The 22,842-nt window shown below is 38.3% G+C and overlaps 1 protein-coding gene across 1 annotated transcript in view; it reads right to left on the bottom strand.

Annotated features, from left to right (window-relative positions):
- LOC131225872 (thioredoxin reductase NTRC) overlaps positions 1 to 22,842 on the bottom strand; it is a 122,526-nt gene that overhangs the window by 6,833 nt on the left and 92,851 nt on the right. The window contains exon 9 of the mRNA XM_058221473.1: positions 19,445 to 19,575. Within this exon, the coding sequence (XP_058077456.1) occupies positions 19,445 to 19,575 (131 nt within the window). The remainder of the gene's footprint in view (positions 1 to 19,444; positions 19,576 to 22,842) is intronic.

Below are 22,842 nucleotides of genomic sequence, written 5' to 3'. Positions count from 1 at the left end.
GATCTCCAATTTGCTTTTACCACCAATGCAGAGGCATATAAACAAAGTATTGAGAAAAAGAGAATATTCAAGTTGTTAGTGGGTCTTAGTTCTGATTTTGAACCAGTGCAGCAGTGTTGTCAAAATCCTACAATTTACGATTTAAGTCAAATCTTAAGAAAAACGATTTGAATCTCACCATGAATCCCTTTTTATATGAATCTTATGATTCTATGATTTGAATCCTATGATTTACGATCCCAATCTCAATTTGCAGTTCAAATTATACTTATTCTCTTCGATTTTAAGCTTCATTTGGCTTTTGTTTTAGGTTTTTAAATTGGTGGGGGCTATAAGAATCATTTAGAAAAGGTAAATTATTTTATTTATTCTTTATAAGAGATTAAATGATGCATATTCTATTCAACGTTAGACCATGGAGCTTTTTATTTTATTTTATTTTATTTATTTATTTATGATTCCTTACTTCTTAACTGGTTGAAACATCAAATTGATGTATGACTTATATGGAATGTTTTTATGGATGGTTGCAATCATGTTGACTTATATGCATTGTGGAATGATGTTTAGAAATCAAAATATCTTTTTTTGTTGGTCTACAGTATCAAATGCCACTTTTCAAATGTGATTTTACATTCAAAATAAAAATTCTTGAAAGAACATAAATTATTAAGGGCCTGTTTGGCCGGACGGATCCCATGGGATTAGGAGGGATGGGATGGATTTTAAGGTAATGATGGTGGTGTCAGTGGATTGGTTTAAGATCCATGGGATTGCTATATCCCGGGACAAGTTCACGGAGTCTATTTGGCACGCCTGGCATATCCCGGGATTTTACCTTCCAATCCCTTCCAATCCGTCCAACCAAACACGCCCCAGGCACGATTGAACGGGATTAAGAGGGATGGGATCAATTTAAGGTAATGATGATGATGTTAGTGGATTGGTTTAAGATCCATGGGTTTGCTATATCCCTGGACAAGTTCATCGGGTCTGTTTGGCTCGTTTGGCATATCCCAGGATTTTACCATCCCATTCCGCCTAATCCGTCTTAATCCGTTTGGCCAGACAGGCCCTAAAGGATCCTCGTATATATTTGAGAGAAATTTCTTGAAGGACAAAATAAATAAATAAATAAAGGAAAGTTGAGAATCCTTTAACACTATCATGACATGGTATTACTTGGTGTATATTAACGGGAAAAGGATGATTGATGAGATGAGTTTTAATTTTTTTCTGATTTATTTATATTTTCATATATATATATATATATATATATAATCTAACAATTTATGATGCGATTTGTGATTCAATATGATTCAACTCCTATTATGATTTGCGATATGACAACAACTTTGACAACATTGTTATGCAAGCTTAGATTCTAGGTTCACCTACTCCACCTTCCCTAGATAGTTCTCTTAAAAGACAAGTAGGGCCATACAACTATGTGACCTGCCATGGTTAAGAAATAGGCTCTTGTGATTGGGTTATAGAAATTTTGATAACGTTGGTACCAGAAGAGGTGAAGCTACTGAATGAAAAGGTCAATATGTAGGCCGTGGACATGGACATGGCGTTGGTCATGGTTGTAGTGCAGTGTTTGTGTACTGATTGTGGTCAATATGCCCATATTGTTGATTATTGTTGGGTACTACTTCATGGTACAATGCCTCAAGGCCATTATAGTAATTCATCTCCTACAAATGATAAAGAATTTCTGAATACTATTGGGAAAATGGTTCCATTGGCAAAGGCATCCATTGTTCAACCAGCTGGCGATGTGGTCCATCTCTTGAAAAGTGAGTATGATGCTTTACTAAGGGACGACACTCGGAACAAGACCTCTCCATCTACATTTTTAGCTCAAAATGGTAATAATTCACTGCTCCCATTGTTTAAATTATCTCTAATATTATTGAAATATCTCCGATATTATCGTTATCTCTAGCTTGGTGATACCGATAACACTGATAGTATTAGAAATTCCAAGCATCAACAATGTACTAAGTATCGCCAACGTTTCGATATCGCCAATATTTTCAATTGTGTAAATTCCAGGCATTGCTTGTATTGCCAATGTATCGATATCGCCAATGTATTGCCGATATTTTCGACTATGTAAATTCTAAGTGATGCCGTGACGCTTGCATCACAAGTGTATCAGTGATATTTCAATAATATTGTCAACATAGAGATATCACAGAAAGTTTGTTTATTAAAAAAATATATATATATTCTATTTCAATTTTTTTATGAGCAGATTGTTGCATGCAGTTTTCAATTTGCCATTGTTAATATTGATAATATCTTAATATTATCGTTATTTGCAACATGCGTGATATCAAGACCACAATCTTTCGTTTCCTTTTTCAATTGTTGATGATTTATTGGAAAAATATCATGAGTTGTCGATATTCTGCAATACTGATGAATTTTTGGATGGATAATTGGATAGTCAGATGGGATGGATGGGATTGTTAGACTGTTTCTTATGACGACACATGCTTTTAAGCCTCCATTAAATGGAAACTTATTATGTATACATTTTTTTCGCAAATTTTTATTCTTAAATATGCAAATATGTGTATTTTAACATCTCCTGAAGTTTCACTGAAAATTCTACCATTTTTCCTATGTTTTCCCGCATTTCCAGTTATCAATGATATTATCGACGATATCGATATTGTTTCCATATCCCCAGCCAACGAAACTTGTAGCGATGTCGATACTTTGAACACTGACTGCTCCTCATATTGCTTTTGAGTCCAATCATTAGATAATTGATTCGAGGGCTACTGATCATATGACAGGCAAATCTATTTATTTTTCTTCATTTACTTCATATCCTCATTTAGATCGTGTGAAGTTAGTAGATGGTACTAGGGTACTATTTCAGCTTCACCATCGTTCTCCTTGTCTTTTCTCTTATTGGTCCCTAATTTGCTTCTGATCTATTATCTTGGAGTCAGATTACAAAGGATCTAAATTTAGTGTGACATTTTTTTGTCATCATTACGTCTTTCAAGATCTAAACAAGGATAGGTGATGCAGGACCGATGCACGGAGTAAGTAACATGTGAGATCAGATAACCGAATTAAGATATTTAACAAAAAAACACAAACATCGCTATATTCATCACAAATATCATGAAAATCAAAAGAAAATCATGTGTAATCCTAGCCGAAGCAACGAACATCATAACATAAGATCATTAAATAAAACGAAACTAGGATCTAATGGATGTAGGGACATCCAATTAGCATAGGGTATAGTCTATTTTAAAATAGAAAACCTAATACATCCTAAGGTGAAAATTGGGGTTTGGGTATTTGGGGAAAATTAGAGATTTTAGGTTTAGGGTTAGGGTTTCGGAGATGGAGGAATGGGAAAGTTGAGTTTTGGAGAAAACGAAGATTTGGGTTGGGATAATTAAGAACCTGAAGAGAATACCTGGACGGGGAAGAAAAGAGAAGATGATGTGGGGATAGATGGAGACCTCGCACCTCCATTGATGAAGATTAGCCTCGCACCAATCTTCCTTCCAAATCACATGAAAGTATCTTCAAATCGCATGAAGATGAAAAAGAAAATAATAGTCTCTCTCTCTCTCTCTCTCTCTCTCTTTTAATCACGAAATTCAATGGGAGAGAGGTCAACGCCCTCCTCTTTTTATAGATCTAAGAAGTTTCAAAATTACAATAATCTCGTCTTGTGAACTTTAACGAAAATAGCCCTAGTCTAAATAAAATCAACCAAAACACTCATAATGTGTCCAAATATAAAATAATCAAAAGCTAAATCCTAAAATATGATAAAATCTAAAATTGATGTGGACGATCAACGATCAATGACCCGATCATGTGATTCATGCGATCCAATGGTCCGATCATCACGTCCCTCCGATCCAACGGTCTGAATCACTCTATAAAGTAGCCATGAGCACCTTCCCAGTGTGGGGTCTTCCAAATGCTCACACATGCACATGAGGTCTTCAACACGATCACGGGTACTTGCCTAGCCACAAGGAAAGTGGTGCGGCCTGCCTCCTCTGATACGTATGTAAGGCAGGGTATCCCGTATTGGTTACGATACGGGCGTATCGGCCGATATGTATCGGTAACGGCCGATGCCGTTACCCGATACAAAGCCGTAACGGGCACCCCACCGATATTGTATATGTAACAGCCCCGTAATGGCCGTTACAGGGCGTAACGGACGTTACTCTTTAAAAAAAAAAAAAAAAAACTTTTTAAGGTCCGTTTTTACACCTTTTTTGAAAAATTTTTCTTCTAAACTCTTCCTAAATCATTCTATTACTATTTTCGACCAATCTTAACTTGATATTTCAGATAAAAACAACTTATATCAAGGATTTTCTTGATTCGAAGCTCCGTAGGCCATTTTCCAAAAATTCCTCAAAAATAGGTATTTATACTTTTTATTGAATGTTTTACTGTTTTAATGGTAAAATATGATGTGTTAATCATAGTAGAACATGTTAATGAAAAATTGGAAACAAGGGAAAAACAAATTGAAGAGGATAGTGAAGAATTGGAGATTAATGACCCAGAAATACGCAGAGCGCAACAAGAGAGTCGTGCAGATGTGTTGACCTAGTAAGAAAGGAAATGTTTATGCCAAGTACGGCTCAAGATCAACAAAAGAGTATGAGCAATGGTAGCATGACCGTGTCGGATGATGGTGATGATGACCCCCTTGCCCCTGGTGCTGGCACTTTTGGTGTTGCTCAACACCCTATACAGCCGTTTACAGATCGCGATGCCGATGAACATTGACGAGGTAGTACACAAGGTCGGACTTATGAGCGTACCGAATCACGATACAGCCAACAGGAGGAGGGTACGTCTAGTGGTGCACAAGGTCCAGGAGGTCCGGAACATCAGCAAGCCATGGTCCTGGTTATTATGATGGATATTCTTATGGTCAATTGGATTATGATTATGGTGGTTATACTGAGCCTGTTCCATCACATTCATGTTGGAGTAGTCCTCCCGATCAATATCCATATGATTATAGATATCCAGATCCAAATCCAAGTTACTCATCACAACAGATGCACTCTCAATCTCAAGATTCTCAACAGCCTGAGTACGGGCACCAGCATGACTATTCGACGGGCACTAATGGATATCCTTACTTGGGGTCAGAGTCGTTGCCTAGTCAGGATCAGTCATCCTCTAGTTTCGTTGATCTAGTATTTCCTTCTGGCACTGGATATTATGGATATGCAGTACCTCCACCTATTGGACAGCCTCAGCCTGATGATGACGATGACGATGATGTGTAGGTCGAGCAACCACAAATAAGTAGATTTTCATTTTGGTGGTGACTTATGATTGTAAGTATATATTTGTATTAAGGAAAGTATTTGCAGCAGACAGCTCACAACAATATTATTGCAAGAAGCTAAGCACACACTTGACACTGCTGAACTTATATTTAAAATAGCTCCCCTGACAACCAATCAAGTAATCCTTAATCAAGTTGCAGGGGAGTATATCAGACACTACTAATTTTTTTAGTTTTTTTTAATATTCTTGACTTGAGGATGACAGGTCACAGGACAAGAATCAGAGTCACAGCCATAGGTATGTTAAATAAATTATGAAAAATAATTGCAAACACCTACACGTAAGATATTTCCATATTACATTCATTCTAATATATCTATCATTGATAGTAGATAGTTAGAAAATTAAATATATGAATTTTGCAGTCAAATCCAGGCTGTCTGGTTCATAAATTCATCAGATAGTCCGATACTTCTTACCAAAGAGTGGACCGTTACACCACCATAAACATGTTCCAATTTATAAATGAATGCATATTGGAATGCTTAGAATATTCCGGATTTAATCCATATTTTTTCATTTTTTTTGGCAAAATAAAATAAAATAAAATTGCACCGTTACGGGCCATTACGCCCCCATATCACCATTACGCCCCCGTATCCGTATCGGTATCGGAGGGCACCGTTACGGCAACCGATACCAATTCGGGATACATTGATGTAAGGGTGTATGTGACGTGATGTCCTCATCAATAAGCTACTTGGTGGTGAACTTAAGAATGATGCGTCATACATTCTTCAAGTCAGTTTAGTGTCTTATTGTAAAAAAAGAATATCTTTTATCTTTGGCATTTGTCGTTTTAGTCATCCTTCTAATTTAGTTCTAGTCTTTGTTCCGTCAATCAATTGAGTCTAATGATCTCATGAATTTTCAATGTGAAGCCTGTGTTTTGACTAGGCATCATAGGTCTGCTTATCCCTTTGTGGGGAAAAAAAAAAGTCAAATAAAATATTTTCATTAGTTCATTATGATGTATGGGGGCCGATTCCAATTTAATTCTAATGGATTTAAATATTCTTGTCTCCTTCATTGATGTTGCTTCTCATATGACGTGGATTGACTTAATGAAAAATAGATATGAGGTTGGTTTGATCTTCAAAGTGTTTCATGCCTGGGTTAAAAATTATTTTAATATAAATATTGGAACCTTTTGTACTAATAATGCAAAAGAATATCTTTCTCATTCTATGTTGTCTTATTTTTAGGAGCATGGTATAAATTTTCAAACCACTTGTGCATATACCCACCAACAAAATGTTATTGCCATGGTGTGTTGTAAGGGCTGTTACATAAAAGTAATGGTGGCAACCGTTACCCGTTATGGGGTTGTAACAACCGTAATAGCTGTTATAGAAAAACTGACATGTAACCGCCGTTTACGGCCAGTTACGCCATTTGTAAAGGCCATAATAGCCCTGTAATGGTTTGTTATGATGCAAATACATATTTTTTGGAAACAAAAAAAATTCAATGTTACAGGGTAGATACAGGTTTTTCGGATTTTTTTTTCTTTCAATAAATTTTTTTTAAAATTTTTTTTTTTTTAAAGAGACCATAACGGTCATTACGGGAGCCATAACAGCCGTTATGAGCCATATTGTAAAGGTAACGGTGGTGCTCGTTATGGCCACCGTTACCTTTACAAAATACCTTGGGTATCGCTGAAAGAAATAATAGACATCTTCTAGAAATTACTTATGCTCTTCTCATAGGTATGTCTATTCCCAAGAATTTTTTGTCGAATACCATCCTTACTGCATGTTATTTAGTTAATTGTTTGCCGACTACGGTTCTCGAGGGTAAGTCTCTTTTTCAATATTTGTCAACATTCTACCCAATTCCTGAAATTCCATTACAAGTCTTTAAGTGTGTTTGTTATGTTTGCAATACAGATCCTCATCAAAATAAATTGTCAAATCGGGCTATTAAATGTGTTTTCTTGGGGTCTCCAGCTTCCTAAAAAGGGTATAAGTGTCTTGATCTAGTCAATAAAAAATGGAATGTTTCGATGTTAAGTTTCCTGAAAATGTTCCATATTTTTCAAAAGATCATGAAGAGCACCAGTCAATGGTTCTTCCTATATCTGTTCTTAACTCCGATCCAATTCTTTCTGTTCCAAAGGCATGTTCCCCACAAGTCTTTCCACCAATTCTTCTTTACTTTAACTGGTAATCTTGGTGTCAAACCCCTTAATTCTTGTTAGATCTTAATGAGAAACTTTGGGCTGATGATGGGGAGAGTCTTGATGATCCTCGCATGTACTAATGCTTGGTTGGTCAATTGATATATTTAACTATTACTCATCCTGACCTATCTTATGTAGTCATTCTAGTAAGTCAGTTTATGCATGCACCTCGCTCCAATCATCAAGAAGTTCGTCGCATACTTCACTACATCAAGTCTTTTCCAAGACATGGCATTCTATTTAGTTATCATAATCATCTGAATATTGAAGGAAATTCGGATGCAGACTGGGTAGGATCTGTTGATCGTCATTCTATCTAATAACTCGAAAATTTTCGTGCACGAATGCTTTCTCACGTGTGTATTTTAGTACTTCCATTTTTTTAAAATAAAAAAAAAAAAATGTATAGATGAACATGTATGTGAACACCCTTAAGACTCACATACATATTGTAATGAACTTCGGACCCTCATACATCATCTTACACTTGATCGTTCATCAAACTAACCATTGAAGTGACTCATGATCACCAGGTGAAGATATTCAATCGCCCACTTCACTTTTGGACTACCCGATCATAGTAAACCAACTACGAGATCCTCATATTCGCTCATATACACATCCATTTTAGAACTCGGGATCAAGGTCACCGTACTTGTTTCGAATTTTGGGGTGTGGTAGATAACTTGTTGAGTTCAGCCGAGTCATAGTCGAGCTAAGTCTAGTTTGGCTCCAACAGGGCTAAGAAACCCTAATTAGGGTTCAGAACCAGTTGGAAGAGGCTGTGTGCCGAGTTCAACACCATATTTGCACCGAGTCGCATCTGAGTTATACCGAGTCGAGGTCAATTCAAGTCTAGTTCCAGTTGAAATCGGCGTCAACTAATGTAAGTGATCCTCTGTAAATTTGATATTCGTTTAATTTTGAGTTTTTGAATTCCAATTATTTGTTGAATTCATCTTCCTTTCTTTAAATGGGATCCACAACCCTCGGTAAGGGGTCTTTTCTAGTCTCTCTCCTCAGTTGAATTTAGCATATCTTCAGTCTACCTATTTTTCTTCAGGTCTAGCCCTTTTTCTTCAGGGCTAGACCTTTTCTCCCTTTTTGACTCGAAGACATTCCCCTCGACTTATATGTTTGGATTTGCTTAACTTGCATTGAATTCATGGAGTGCTCGATGATTGAACTGCTTGCCTCATCATTAAATGTATGGAAATTGAATTATATGCTTTGTGGATTCTAGTGGTATAATCGAGAGGGGGTTCCCTTGACCTATATGGCAAGGATGGTTTGTTCTGGTAGGATATTTGAGAGGGGGTTCACTTGTACATGTGGCGAGGATGATTTCATTGGGATACTCGAGAGGGGTTTCCCTTGACTTATATGGTAAGGATGATTTGTTCCGATGAGATATTCAAGAGGGGATTCCCATGTACACGTGGCAAGGATGATGCGGTGGGATGTTCGAGATGGGGTTGCCTAGAGGAACATCTCCAGGATGACTTGCACTTCATGCATTGGATGATTCATGCATCATGACATCATACTTGCTCCGTAAATGTTGTATCATGACATTGCATCTTGTTATATAATTTACATGTCTCTATTGTGCCTGTTTCGAGATGGGGTTGCCTAGAGGAACATTTCCAGGATGACTTGCACTTCATGCATTGGATGATTCATGCATCATGACATCATACTTACTCCGTAAATGTTATATCATGACATTGCATCTTGTTATATAATTTCCGTCTCTATTGTGCCTGTTTCGAATTCATGGCATCCTTGTAATTCATCCTAATCCATGCTAAGTTGTTTCACTTGCTTCCATAGTGTCTTTTTTGAACTTGTGGCGAATATGATCTCACTAGACTTCTAGCTCACCCAAATTAATTACTCCTACAGGTTAACAGGATAAGAGAGAAGTTGGAGATGAAGAATACTTAGATGGTTGTTGCATAGTACGCCAACAACGTAGTGAATCGAGATCCAATCTCCGATCTCACCCACAAACGATAAACAAGAAAAAATATAAAGTAGAAGAAGAATCAAAGCATTCCAAACAAACCACAAAACAAGATATACGTGGAAAAACCCCAAACGGGTAAAAAACCATGGGTGCAAACTTCAACTATGAAGAAAACAAGATTACAAGCAATATACTAACCTTTTCCCTTGAATGTATAGAGAAAACCCTTTGCCCACACTTTAGAATAACTCCCAATACCCTAGAAAAGCCCTAGGGACCCCTATTTATAGTTTAGGCAACTTCCTTTTCGCACCTCTGCGAAAATCGACTAAAAAATCCGCAGTCCGTGCAAAATTCAGAAACGAATCTGCGTAACCTCGGCTGGTTGAGCAGATTGTCGAGCGGACCCTCTACTGGTCGAGCAGAGGCCTCGACCGGTCGAGTACCTCGAACCCCAAAAAACATGGCTCACTGGACTTTGAGTTGAGCCAGCCCTCGACTGGTCGAGTGGATCACTCGACCGGTCGAGCAGGGCACTCGACTGGTCGAGCGGCCCTAGCCAGATGTGGCTCCACATCTCAACAATCTCCCACTTGGAGACACATCACCATAAACCTTCGTCTTCTATATCCGGAGTGCACCACCTCCCCGTCTTCAAGCCTGAAGACCAATCAAAGCTGAACAGAGCTTTAGCTTCTCCCGTGTGACCGCCTTGATTAGCATATACGTAAGATTCTCACTTGTATGAATCTTCTCCAGAGCAATAGATCCATCTTCCAGTAACGAACGTATGAAGTGATATCTGATGTCAATATGCTTGGTCCTTCAATAAAAGGCTGAATTCTTAGCCAAGTGTATTGCACTCTGACTGTCACTATACAGCTTGCAATCTGCTTGCTTCTTACCCAACTCTTCCATGAAACCTTGCATCCACACCATCACCTTGCACGCTTCTGTAGCTGCAACATATTCTGCTTCCGTCATACTGATAAATACTATCTTCTGTAACTGAGAGACCCAATTGACTGCAGCGCTACCCAGAGTAAAGACATAACCTGTAGTGCTTCTTCGGCTGTCAATATCTCCTGCCAAATCTGAATCTACGTAGCTTCATAGCTTAATTTCCGATCTACCATAGCACAACCCTATATCCACAGTACCTACCAGGTATCTGATAATCCACTTCACAGCTTCCCAATGTTCCTTCCCGGGGTTGTTCATGAACCTGCTAACAACTCCCACTGCTTGAGCAATGTCTGGCCTCGTGCTCACCATAGCATACATGAGACTCCTAATAGCTGATGTGTATGAGACTTTAGCCATGTGGTCTCGCTCCTGTTGCATCTTTGCACCTTGCTCCTTAGAAAGTTTGAAGTGGTTGGCTAGTGAAGTGCTAATCGGCTTAGCACCTCCCATATTGAATCGATTAAGTACCTTGGCTATGTACTCTTGCTGTGACAAAACCAGTTTCTTGTTTTCCCTGTCATGCTTTATCCTCATACCTAGGATTTATTTTGCAGCTCCTAAATCCTTCATGGCAAATTCTCTAGACAGTTGTCTTTTGAGATCTGAGATGTCCTTCATACTTAAACTGACCACAAGCATATCATCAACGTACAGAAGAAGGATGATGTACGGCGTATCAAACTTCTTCAAATAGTAACAGTGGTCTGCATGACATCTCCTAAAACCGTTTCCCGACAAGGAATTGTCGAACTTCTTTTACCACTGCCTCGGGGCCTGCTTCAGGCCACATACACTTTTCCTCAGTCTACACACCTTGTTCTCCTTTCCTGGTGCCATGTATCCTATCGGCTGATGCATATATATCTCTTCTTCAAGGTCCCCATGAAGAAAGGCTGTCTTAACATCTAGCTACTCTAGATGTAAGTCCTCTGTAGCCACTATACTTAAGACCATGCAAATCGTAGACATTTTCACCACTGATGAAAATATTTCAGTGAAGTCGATACCTGCCTTTTGTTGGAACCCTTTCACAACCAATCTAGCCTTATACCATTTCGAACCATCTTACTCCTTCAGTCTGTAAACCCACTTGTTATGAAGAGCTTTCTTACCCTTGGGTAGAGTGACTAGCTCCCATGTACGATTAGACTCAAGAGACTCCATCTAATCATCCATGGCCTGCTCTCACTTAACCCGTGTATCTGACTGTAATGCCTCTTCAAAACATTTTGTTTCACCATTATTTGTCAGCAGTAGATAATGTGAGGGTGAGTATCGGACCGTGGGTCTCCTCTCCCGAGTTGACCTCCTCACAACTGGTGTTTGTAACTCTACCTCATAATGCTCCTATGCATGATCATCCTGTAGCGCTGTAACACCCGTGTCCGGTAACTCTTCCAACTTTACGAATTCTCTCCTCGGCCTTATTTTCCTGTACACAGTCCTTATGCATCACTTTTTCATTGAAGACTACATCTTTGCTTCTGATGATTTTCCTATTTGCTGTATCCCAAGATCTGTAGCCAAAATCATGCTACCCGTAGCCTATAAACGTGCACCTCCTGGAATTCGCATCTAGCTTGTTTCTGTGCTCTGCATCAATGTGAACATATGAAGTGCAACCGAACACTCTGAGATGTGCAAGGTTCACTTCTTTCCCAGTCTACGTTTCTTCTGGTAGCCTACCATCTGATAGTGCTGAGGGACTTCTATTGATAAGATATGCGGCAGTATTCATAGCATCTGCCCAAAACATCTTGGGCAACCCTGCATGTAGTCTCATGCTCCTGGCGCGCTTAAGGATGGTCCTATTAATATGCTCAGCCACACCATTCTGCTGCAGTGTCCCTGGAATCTTTTCTGATGTTTGATTCCATTTGCTGCTCAATACTCCTCAAATCTCTTATCACAGTATTCTCCCCCATTATCTGATCCGAGACATTTTACTGTTTGACCTGTCTCGTTTTCTATCATTACTTTCCACTTTTTAAATACATCAAATACATCAGATTTGTGTTTTAAGAAATAAACCCACAGTTTTCTACTAGCATCATCAATAAAGAAAACAAAATAACGTGAATCACGAAAAGATGATACCTGTGCTGGTCCCCACACATCAGTGTGTATAGGCTTCAACAGATGAGTCTTTGAAGCACATCCTGTCTTATTGAAACTTACCCTCTTTTGCTTGCCATACACGCAGTCCTCGCAGGATTCCAAGTCAATAGACTTCAACCCTGGTAGCTTCCTTTTTGACAATAGCACTTCCATCCCTTTCTCACTCATATGTCTCTACCTCTGATGCCATAACTGCCCATTCACTCTAGTTGATGTGACTGCGAGTGAACTATACGATTCTGAAGTCACGTACAAAGTAGATTCCTTCTTGCCTCGAGATATCACCAAGGCACCTTTTGTGATCTTCCAGGAATCACTAGTGAAAGTTGTCACATATCCGGTATCGGCCAACTACCCCACTAAGATCAAGTTCCGTTTCAAACTCGGTACACGCCTGACATCCTTTAATTTGAAAGCCGTTCCGTCTTTCTGATTTATATGAACATCTCCCTTTCCAACAATACTGCACGGCTCATCATCACCCAGGTAGACTCTCCCAAAGTCACTTGATACATAATCACACAGAACTTCCTTACATGAAGTGGCATGAAATGAAGCACCCGAGTCTATAACCCAAGACTCATTCCTCGTATCAAGAGACAAGATCAATGCTTCTGTGTCACTCTCCTCAAATAGATTCACTGAATCCTTCCCGCCTTGAGAGCTTCCTTCTTGTTTCTAAAGTGCCCTGCAATCACGTTTCATGTGCCCCTTCTTGCCGCAATGCCAACACGACTTAGAACGTCCGTGTTTATTGCCTCCTTTGTTCAACGATCTTCCTCTTCCTTTAACGTTTAAAGCATTCCCTGAATCCCCTGAAACTCCTGATGCCTTTCTAGATTCTTCGCTGAGAATTAGACCGGCCACATCATTAAATTTCATCTTTGTCGACCTTGAAGAATTGCTCACAGCAATCACCAAACCATCTCAACTGTCTGACAAACTAGACAAGATCAACAACACCCTGACCTCGTCCTCAAAAACAATGCCAATGGATTCCAACTGGCTTGTGACTGTATTGAACTCGTTTAGATGTTCAGCCACGTTCTCACCATCTGACATCTTCATGTTGAATAGCTGTTTCATGAGATGAACTTTGTTGGACGCTGAGGGTTTTTCATACATTGTAGCTAGGGCTTCCATTAATTCTTTTGTGGTTTTCACCTTGGATAAATTGAAAGCGACGCTCTTAGACAGAGAGTTGGATCGTTCCTAAAGCCTTCCGATCCAATAAAAACTATTCATCATCTGTCATCTTTTCTAGTTTCTTCTCTTTTCCTCCTAGAGGAATATAGAGGTCCTTCTGATACAGATAATCCTCCATTTGCATCTTCCAGAAGGCAAAGTTTGAACCATCAAACTACTCAATTCTAGTCTTCCATTCTTCCGTCATCACTCCCAATAGAACTAAATCAATAGCTCTGATACCAGTTGTTGCTAGTGTTCGCAATATCGATACTATCGGTCGATATATTGGCCGATAATATCGTTATCGCTGTCCGGCGAGACGAAACCTGCACAAAACCCACTCAGAAGTTCAAAAAAAGAGAAAAAAATGATTTTATCGCGCGATATATCGTAGGATATCGCCCCATTATGATCGATATCGTGGATATCATCGATACCATCACTCATCGTTGGATCTGTGGGGTTCGTAATTACCAAAAAATCATTTAAAGAAAAAAAAAAAGAAAAAAAAATGAAGAGGAAAAGCTGGAGGGAGGATTTTAGTACCTGTAGACTTAGATTGCATGATCGGAGGTTGAATTTGATGGGCCACTCCATCAACAGCAGTAATTTCAATTTCCCTCTTTATTTTTTATTTGAATCCAATGGAGATTTCGCATCAAAACGAAGATTTCGACAAAGGGATTTCTGCAACCTAGATTTCGGCGAGAAATAGGGCGTATTGAAGACAAGATTTGAGATTTTTAGGGTTCGGAATCTCCGGAACCCTCTTCCCCTCTTTTGAAATGCCCTCCTCTGCTGAAATCCCTTTAGAAATCCAATTGCGTACTGAGTTATCGTACGCTTTAATGTACTGATGAAACTCCGTGGGGCCCACTGTGAATGTATGTGGTTTATCCACGTCGTCCAACCGTTTTTACAGATCATTTAAGGGGTTGATCCCAAATTTGAAGCATATCCAAAGCTGAAGTGGACCACACCATATGAAACATTGGGAATAATGATTTCAACCGTTGAAAGCTTTCCAGGCCCCACGGTGATGTTTATTTGTCATCCAACCTGTTCATTAGATCACATTAGGATGAAGGGAAAACATAAATATAAGCTTGATCCAAAACTTCAGTGGCCCTCAGGAATTTTTCAATGGTATATGTTCAATTGACACTATTTCCCATGGTGCAGTCCATTTGAGCTTTAAATGTGCTTCAATTTTGAGATCAAGCCCAAAAATTATCTGTAAAAATGGATTGAAGGAGTGGATAAAATATATAAATCACAGTGGATCCTATGATTTTTACTAAGTGCATAAAATAAAATGCACCCGTAAATGCACTTGGTGGATTGGTGCTACATGAGAAACTAACTTATTGGGTGTTACGCTTGCTATAGGGACCACATTGATGATATGTTGTAGATCCACTCCGTTCATTCGTTTTTATAGCCCATTTTATGATGTCTTCCTAAAAATCAATCACATTAAAATATCAGGTGGACCGCACTACATCAAACAGTGATTAATGAACACTTACCATTAAATGATATGGATCTGCTTAATTTTTTTGGTGTGGTCCACCCAAGATTTAAATCTGCTTAATTTTTGGAATAATATTCTTAAACTATATGAAAAAATAAATGGACAAGGTGGACCCCACGAGACTGGCTGATGTACCACACAGGTTGTGGTAAGAAGACGAGTGCCGACGCTCCGAGTTATATAAATGGTTCAAATGAGATCAAAGTTACATGGGCACATAATGATGTATTATTATATCCACTCCGTTCATCTATTTGGCGAGATAATTTTAGATCATGACCCTAAAAATAAGTCATATCCAAAGCTCAAGTGGACCACACCACAAATAGCTGTGGGAACAATGATTCTCAGCATTAAAATGTTTGTAGGACCCACCATAACATTTATTTTCCATTCAATCTGTTCATAAGGTCACACATACCTGGATGAAGAGGAAAAAAATAAATAAATCATATTGTTCCAAAACTTTTGTGACCCCAAAATGGTTTCAATGGTAGACGTTCAATCCTCCTCTACGTTTTGCAGTGTGGTCCACTTGATAATTGGATCTAACTTATTTTTCGGCTCAAGTGTTACGACTAGCTTGCCAAATGGACGGGCAGTTTGGATATAAAATATACCTCATGATGGGACCCACAATTTGTTGACGTCAACATACCAAGGTGATGTGTGGTACACAAGCCGATCCACTTCCGCGGATTTCCCAAGAAAGCCTTTGGCAGGAAATTCGCGCTGGAAACCTAGGTGGGGCCACCATAATGTTTGTAAGAAATCTACCCCGTCCATCCTTTTTGTGAGCTCATTTTAGGACTTGGGACCAAAAGTGAGCAAGTTCCAGGACTCAAGTGGGTCGCACTAAAGGAAAAGGTGGGTAGGGAAATTCCTACCGTTAAAACCTCCCCGGGTCGACAGTGATGTTTAAATGCCAGCCATACCGTTTATAACGTCATTCCTACTGAGATGAACTGAGAAGACAAATATTACCTGATTCAAAACTTCTATGGCCCCACGAATATTTCAATTGTGTACGTTCAATCTTCACGTTTTAAGAACACTTGAGTATTTGACCGGCTCATTTTTGGTACCATGTCCTAAAATGAGCTCACAAAACAAATGGGTAGGATGGATTTCTCACAAACATCACGGTGGGCCCTATCTAAGTTTCTAACGCATGAAACGGTATAGGCCACAATGTCCCTATCATTTATATGTATATTTATCAATTTTTATTTCTTGTGCGTTCATACATGTCTTCCATACATTTATAAATGTCATGCATTCAATTTAAATATAGTTGCATCAGTTCAATTAAACATCACATAACTTAGGACCCTATACAAAGAAAATTTATTATGTGCACCTTTTTTTTGAGATGTTATGATTTAAAAGTGTGTATTAAGGTCATTTTTAACAATCCATGAAGTTTCATTGAAAAATTCAACCATTTTCCCAATGTTTCCCCATGTTTCCCAAAAAGTGCAATACATTATGCAATACAAACAATATATCCAGTGCGATAACCGATACGTATCTGTATCCCAAGGGTGCGATACATAGCGCGATACCGATATTTCGAACATTGGTTGTTGCGCAGCATGCCAACAACACAGTGAACTGAGATCCAATCTCCGGTCTCACCCACAAACGATAAACAAGAAGAAAAATAAACTAGAAGGAGAATCGAAACATTCCAAACAAACTACAAGACAAGATATACGTGGAAAAACCCCAAACAAGGGTAAAAAAAAACCACGGATGCAAACTTCCACTATGAAGAAAATAAGATTACAAGCAATATACTAACTTTTCCCCTTGAATGTATAGAGAAAACCCTTTGCCCACACTTTAGAATAACTTCCAATACCCTAGAAAAGCCCTAGGGACCCCTATTTATAGTTTAGGCAACTTCCCTTTCACACCTCTACGAAAACCGACTCAAAAATCTGCAGTCCGTGCAAAATCCGAAAACGAATCTGCGTAACCTCGACTGGTCGAGCAGAGGCCTCGACCGGTCAAGCACCTCGGACCCCAAAAAACATGGCTCGCTGGACTTTGAGTCGAGCTCGCCCTCGACTAGTTGAGTGGGCCACTGGACTGGTCGAGCAGGGCACTCGACTGGTTGAGCGGCCCTGTCCAGATGTGGCTCCACATCTCAACAATGGCTACTTTCAATAGAATTATATCTTAGTTTATTTTTGTTATTTGAATGATTGTAATGAACTTATAGTACAAAGTACAAAGAGTGGTGTGAGGATTTAGTAATGATAGTAGATTTGGACTTTGGAATTGTAAAGTTTTTAAGGATTTGGACTTTGGAATTGTAAAGTTTTAAGTTAAAGTTCATGGTTTGGATGATTTAATTATGGTTTGGTTTGGATGAATGATGATGTGAATGCTAATGTGAGAAACAAATGCATGAATATTAAATTATTAATTCACACCATAGAACTCAGGATCAGTGTCACCGCACTCGAGTTCCGAATTTTGGAGCATGACATTCTACAACAGGGTATTATACTTTTTTAAAGGAGATCTTGTTACATGGAAGACTAAGAAGCAAAGTGTTATTGCAAGATCCAGTGCGGAGGCTGAATATTGAGTTATGGCGAATACTACATGTGAAATCTTATGGTTGAAAAGCTTTGTCATTGAATTAGGATTTCTGGTGACTACTCACGTGCCCATGTACTGTGACAATTAGGCTCCACTTCATATTGCTTCCAATCCCCTTTTTCATGAGTGCACAAAACATAATAAAGTTGTTGTCATTTTATTTGTGAGAAAGTTATTGTTGACATTAATTCTACTCCCTTTGTTAGGTCTACAAATCAACTTGTTGATATCTTCACTTAGGCCATTTCAATTGAAGTGGGGAAGACGTATTCCAGGCAAGCTGGGCTTGATTGATATCTATGCCTTTGCTTGAGGGGGGGTATTAATAGTATATACGGGCCTACGGTGGTCCCCTGGTTTGGGTTGTGGGCCCACGTTATTTCTTAGGTTTTTTCCTATTTCCAATTTTGCTCTTTAACTTCGGAGTATTTTATGTAATTTGTATATTTTGTATTTCTTAGAAATACAATAGGATTGAACATCCAACCCTACTAGTCTTTCCTTTCTTTCAAAGCTTTTTTACATTACACTTTCAAATGAAAATAAAATTAGGGGATTTTTTGTCCTAAGGTTATTCTTTAGGGATGTTAGTAATTTTTATAAGAATAATTGTCCTTCAAACACAACTGCACATAGATACAACATCACATACTTCCATAAACAAATCCAAATTAACGATAACCAATATACAAATAAATTAATAAAACTTTAAAATAGAATCTATTTCTGCAAAGGAATTCTAAGAGCTTGAATTCTATAGCGCATAACCAAAATTTCTTCTTAAAAGGATCATATATAAAAGCCACCTTTGGCATCATGATTCCTCAAAAACTTCAATTTCAATTTAGTAAAGATTCAAATGCTACACGATGGCTCAACAGTCTATGATCATTCTAGAGATTGATAGTGAAACATAGAGCTGTGCAATAAAGCTCCTGTACATGCCATGAACATGCCAGCATGGCAGATACATGTGAGATCCAATCCATCCATCAGGTTGGGCCAACATTGTACATTTTTCTCAAAACTGAAATTTGTTCCAATCAGATTGTGGGGCCCAATATTGGAAACAAGTGGATGGGTTAGAAAACTTCAGCCAAGTTTCGCAAACTGTGGCCCACCTGACCAATAGATCAACCTGATTCTTGGGCTATAGCATCAACATAATGGTGTGTTCTGATAGATGTATTGGATCTCGGACCTATCATACCATGCTGCCACATGTATTGCATGTAAATGAGCTTTATTACACGTGTGGACTTAGCAAAGCTCATGAAACATAAGTGCACTTGCATGTGTGCAAATCAACACAATAAACAGGTTTCAGCATCAAGCAGTTACGTGAAACAGAAGACCGAGTGCTGGAACACTCATATAACATGTGTGCATGCATGTGCACTCTTATACAGGTGAGCATATGCAGAAAATGACATGGGTAAATATGCGCGCACACACAAAAATTAATAAAATAGCACGGAAGCAAATAATAACCAACCTGAGCATTTCCTTATTTTTGAAAAACTGCACACATGGCGTGCCCATAATCCCTGCCGCTTCTGCAATTTCTGGGTCTTCCTCGATGTCGATTTCAACAAAATGGACATTTTCATCAAATTCATCTATGACCTGCCATAAAAGAAAATTCTGTGTTTATCATTACCAATAGAACAAAAGCTTTACAGGGAATGTGACAGTACATGGAACATGATCTTTTGCTATCCTTTGTCCATGTTGAGCACTTAAACAGCTGATGTAAAATCCAATTACCAGTTGGGCACTGAAAAATATTAAATAATAGTTTCCTGATAGGTCGGATGTATCAGTACTGTATCTAGGCCCCCAATAATCAAACTGACAGAATGTGTGAACCAACATTTGAAACTGTGACATGAAGTTCCCATATTTACCAGGAATGCACGTCAGACTAGACATCTCACAGTTGTAGATTTTTCAAAATAAAGGAAGGACGCTCAGTTAACAAAATAAGAATCATACCTATGACCTTCATATGTATCCTAAAAGATGGGGAGATTCATAGAAATAGGTATATTGAACATAATCAGAGATTGGAACTGAGAAATGGATATTACTAGCCACCAATCAAGGTCCATGGAGCTTATAAAGCAAGCAGCAAAGCTTCCTCTTAGCATAATTGTAGTAGTTCACAACAAGGTAAAACCTTGCTATTATAGATTCCAGCTGTTTTTCAGCAGAACATTATCTTGAATGCAGAACAGTGTTTTAAATAGCAAATAGTGCATAGCATAAGCTACACTACTTTCTAGATGTTTAATCATGGTTGCATTTGGTTCCACCAAATATCATGAAATTTCATATTATTTTGCACCAAAATAGACTGATTATTAATAATGAAATGTCATGAAATATTGTGATATATGGTGCAACCAAAGGCAACCTAAAAATAATAGAAAAAATAGGGCAAAGACTAAGCATATAGATAAAACAAATTAGCAACATAACTGATTTAATACTATAGCTAATATTAATTTTATTAAAAAAGAGAACCAAAGAAAAAAAAAAATGAGATGCGAAAAGCTACAATCTAAACATGGGAGACAAATTACAATCATGAAGAGCCTTTAAACAAGAGGCCCATCTCACAACATCTAGCTTTGCTCTACCAAATGCCTCCGCCATCAATCCACTCTTTTTTTGAAGACCCCACCTGCATGATTATGCATCTTAGAAGGCCCCACATTGGGAGGATGCATGTGGGCTACTTAGTTGGACAATTCCGACCGTTGGATCATTGTCATTGGACATCTTGATAATGGGCCACAAAATAGTCTATTTTATCTAATTGTTTATATGTTTGTTATTTTTTGTTTAGCTTATATTTGTTAAGTTTAGGGAGTTGGGAACAAATTTTATTTTATTGAGCATCTTTATGTGAAACTTTTTATCTAAGAGCCTCTTATATATATATATATATATATATATATATATATATATATATATATATATATATATATATATATATATATATATATATATATATATATATATATATAAAGTCTTTTCTGATACTATAAAAGGCTTGAACGTCCACCCCCTAGCCCATTATTGAATATATGGAAGGAAAAAAAGAAAAAGAAAAAAGAGTCAAATCTCCTGTGATTTGAGTGAATTGGTGTGATGCCATGGAGTAAATCCAAGTTATCCTTCTTTCTCATTCTCTTCAATTAAAAGGTATTTCTTCACTTCTCTCTTTCTTTTTCTTTCCACTTTTCTTTTCTTCTTTCTCAAACAACAAACAATCTCCATCTCCATCTCCATCCTTGTTTTTCCTTCTTCCAATCCATACACCCATAACCTAACCCATCCCAAACTCCCATCCAACCACATGCCCTAACCGTACACCCGTACAGCCATACCCACCTGTTCGTACAACTGTACAGACAGACTTTTACTGTTGCTTGTACAGTCAGTCTCTCCCTCCCTTTCATCATTTGCTTTCCCCAATTCAAACCTAATCTTAAAACCCTAAGTCTCAAACCCTAATTCTCAATATCCTAATTCTCACAAACCTAATTCCCCAAAACCCTAACTCTCAAAACCATAATTCCCCATAACCCTACTTCCAAATGCCAATTTCCAAAATCCGATTCCCAAACCCTAAAGTCCTAATCTTAACCTACCCAAACCCTCACAAACCAAGTGAACCCCTTTGAATTGAGAACAGCCCCTATGCTTAGATGGAAGTACTACCTTCCATAGATCCTGATTATTTGGTATTTTATTGGATCTACATTGCGAGACTGTCATATGGCTTGAATTCGAATATCTTACATTGCTGATTTTTTAAAAATAACTTGTGCTAGGTTAGCTTTATTTTGTGCTTTAAATTGTTCTAGTTAATCCGTTGATGATCTCATTGCATCATTCTAGGCCAGGCTCTCCGTTTTGCATCACAGTCTCCTTCAAAAGGTCTAAGGTATACTTTCTCTAAGAAATAAAGAAACCTTTCTTTGATTGAGCCACCTCTATACGGAGAAAATATTACAAAATTCCTAGATCCTTGATCTCAAATTCTTTAAATTCTTTTGCCAAAAATTCCTTCAAGTTTTCAATCTCCTGGGAATCATTTCCTATCACCACAATATCATCTACATAAATAATCAAAGTTCTAATCAACTATCCCCGTCGCCTCACAAAGAGAGTATGGTCACATAATTCTAGGAATAGCCAATCCATTTCATTGCCTGACTAAACCTCTCAAAACAAGCCCGAAGAGACTGCTTGAGCCTATAAATAGACTTTTCCAACCTACAGACCTTTCCTTCATCGTCGGGGAACTTGAAACCAGGTGGAGAAGACATACACTTCCTCCTTCAAGTCTCCTTAGAGAGAGACATCTTTTTACATCTAGCTAATACAATGGGTAAGAAAAGTTAGTTGCAAGCATTAGTAGAACCCATATGGAGTTCATCTTGGCTACAAGTGCAAACATTTCCTTCTAGTCAATCCCATATGTCTGAGTGTACCCCTTGGCAACAAGCCTGACTTTATACATTTCAATAGAACCATCTGCCTTGTGTTTTACTGTAAAGAGCCATTTGCAACCCATTGGCTCCTTTCCTTTGGATTAATCTACCAATTCCCATGTGCCTTGCTTTATTAATGCCCTCATCTCTTCCAATATATCCTCACACCACTTTGGATTGGAGGCCGCCCACCAAAATCTGGAAGGCAAAGAAACAAAAGAAACCGAAGACAAGAAAGAATAATAGGAAGGAGACAAGGTTGCATGTGAGAAAAACTTGAATATAGTATGCAAAGTACGCTAACGCTTCCCTTTGTGTTAGGCAATGGGAGCACTATCCTCAAAGGAAGAAGGAACAAAGGAAAGGGATTATCTGATTCCAAAGAATC

Source organism: Magnolia sinica, chromosome 14 (genome assembly GCF_029962835.1).
Source record: "Magnolia sinica isolate HGM2019 chromosome 14, MsV1, whole genome shotgun sequence".
In the NCBI taxonomy this organism is placed as follows: Eukaryota; Viridiplantae; Streptophyta; class Magnoliopsida; order Magnoliales; family Magnoliaceae; genus Magnolia; species Magnolia sinica.
Note: the sequence above shows the minus strand (reverse complement) of the source record. Positions and strands in the feature narration are given on the sequence as shown.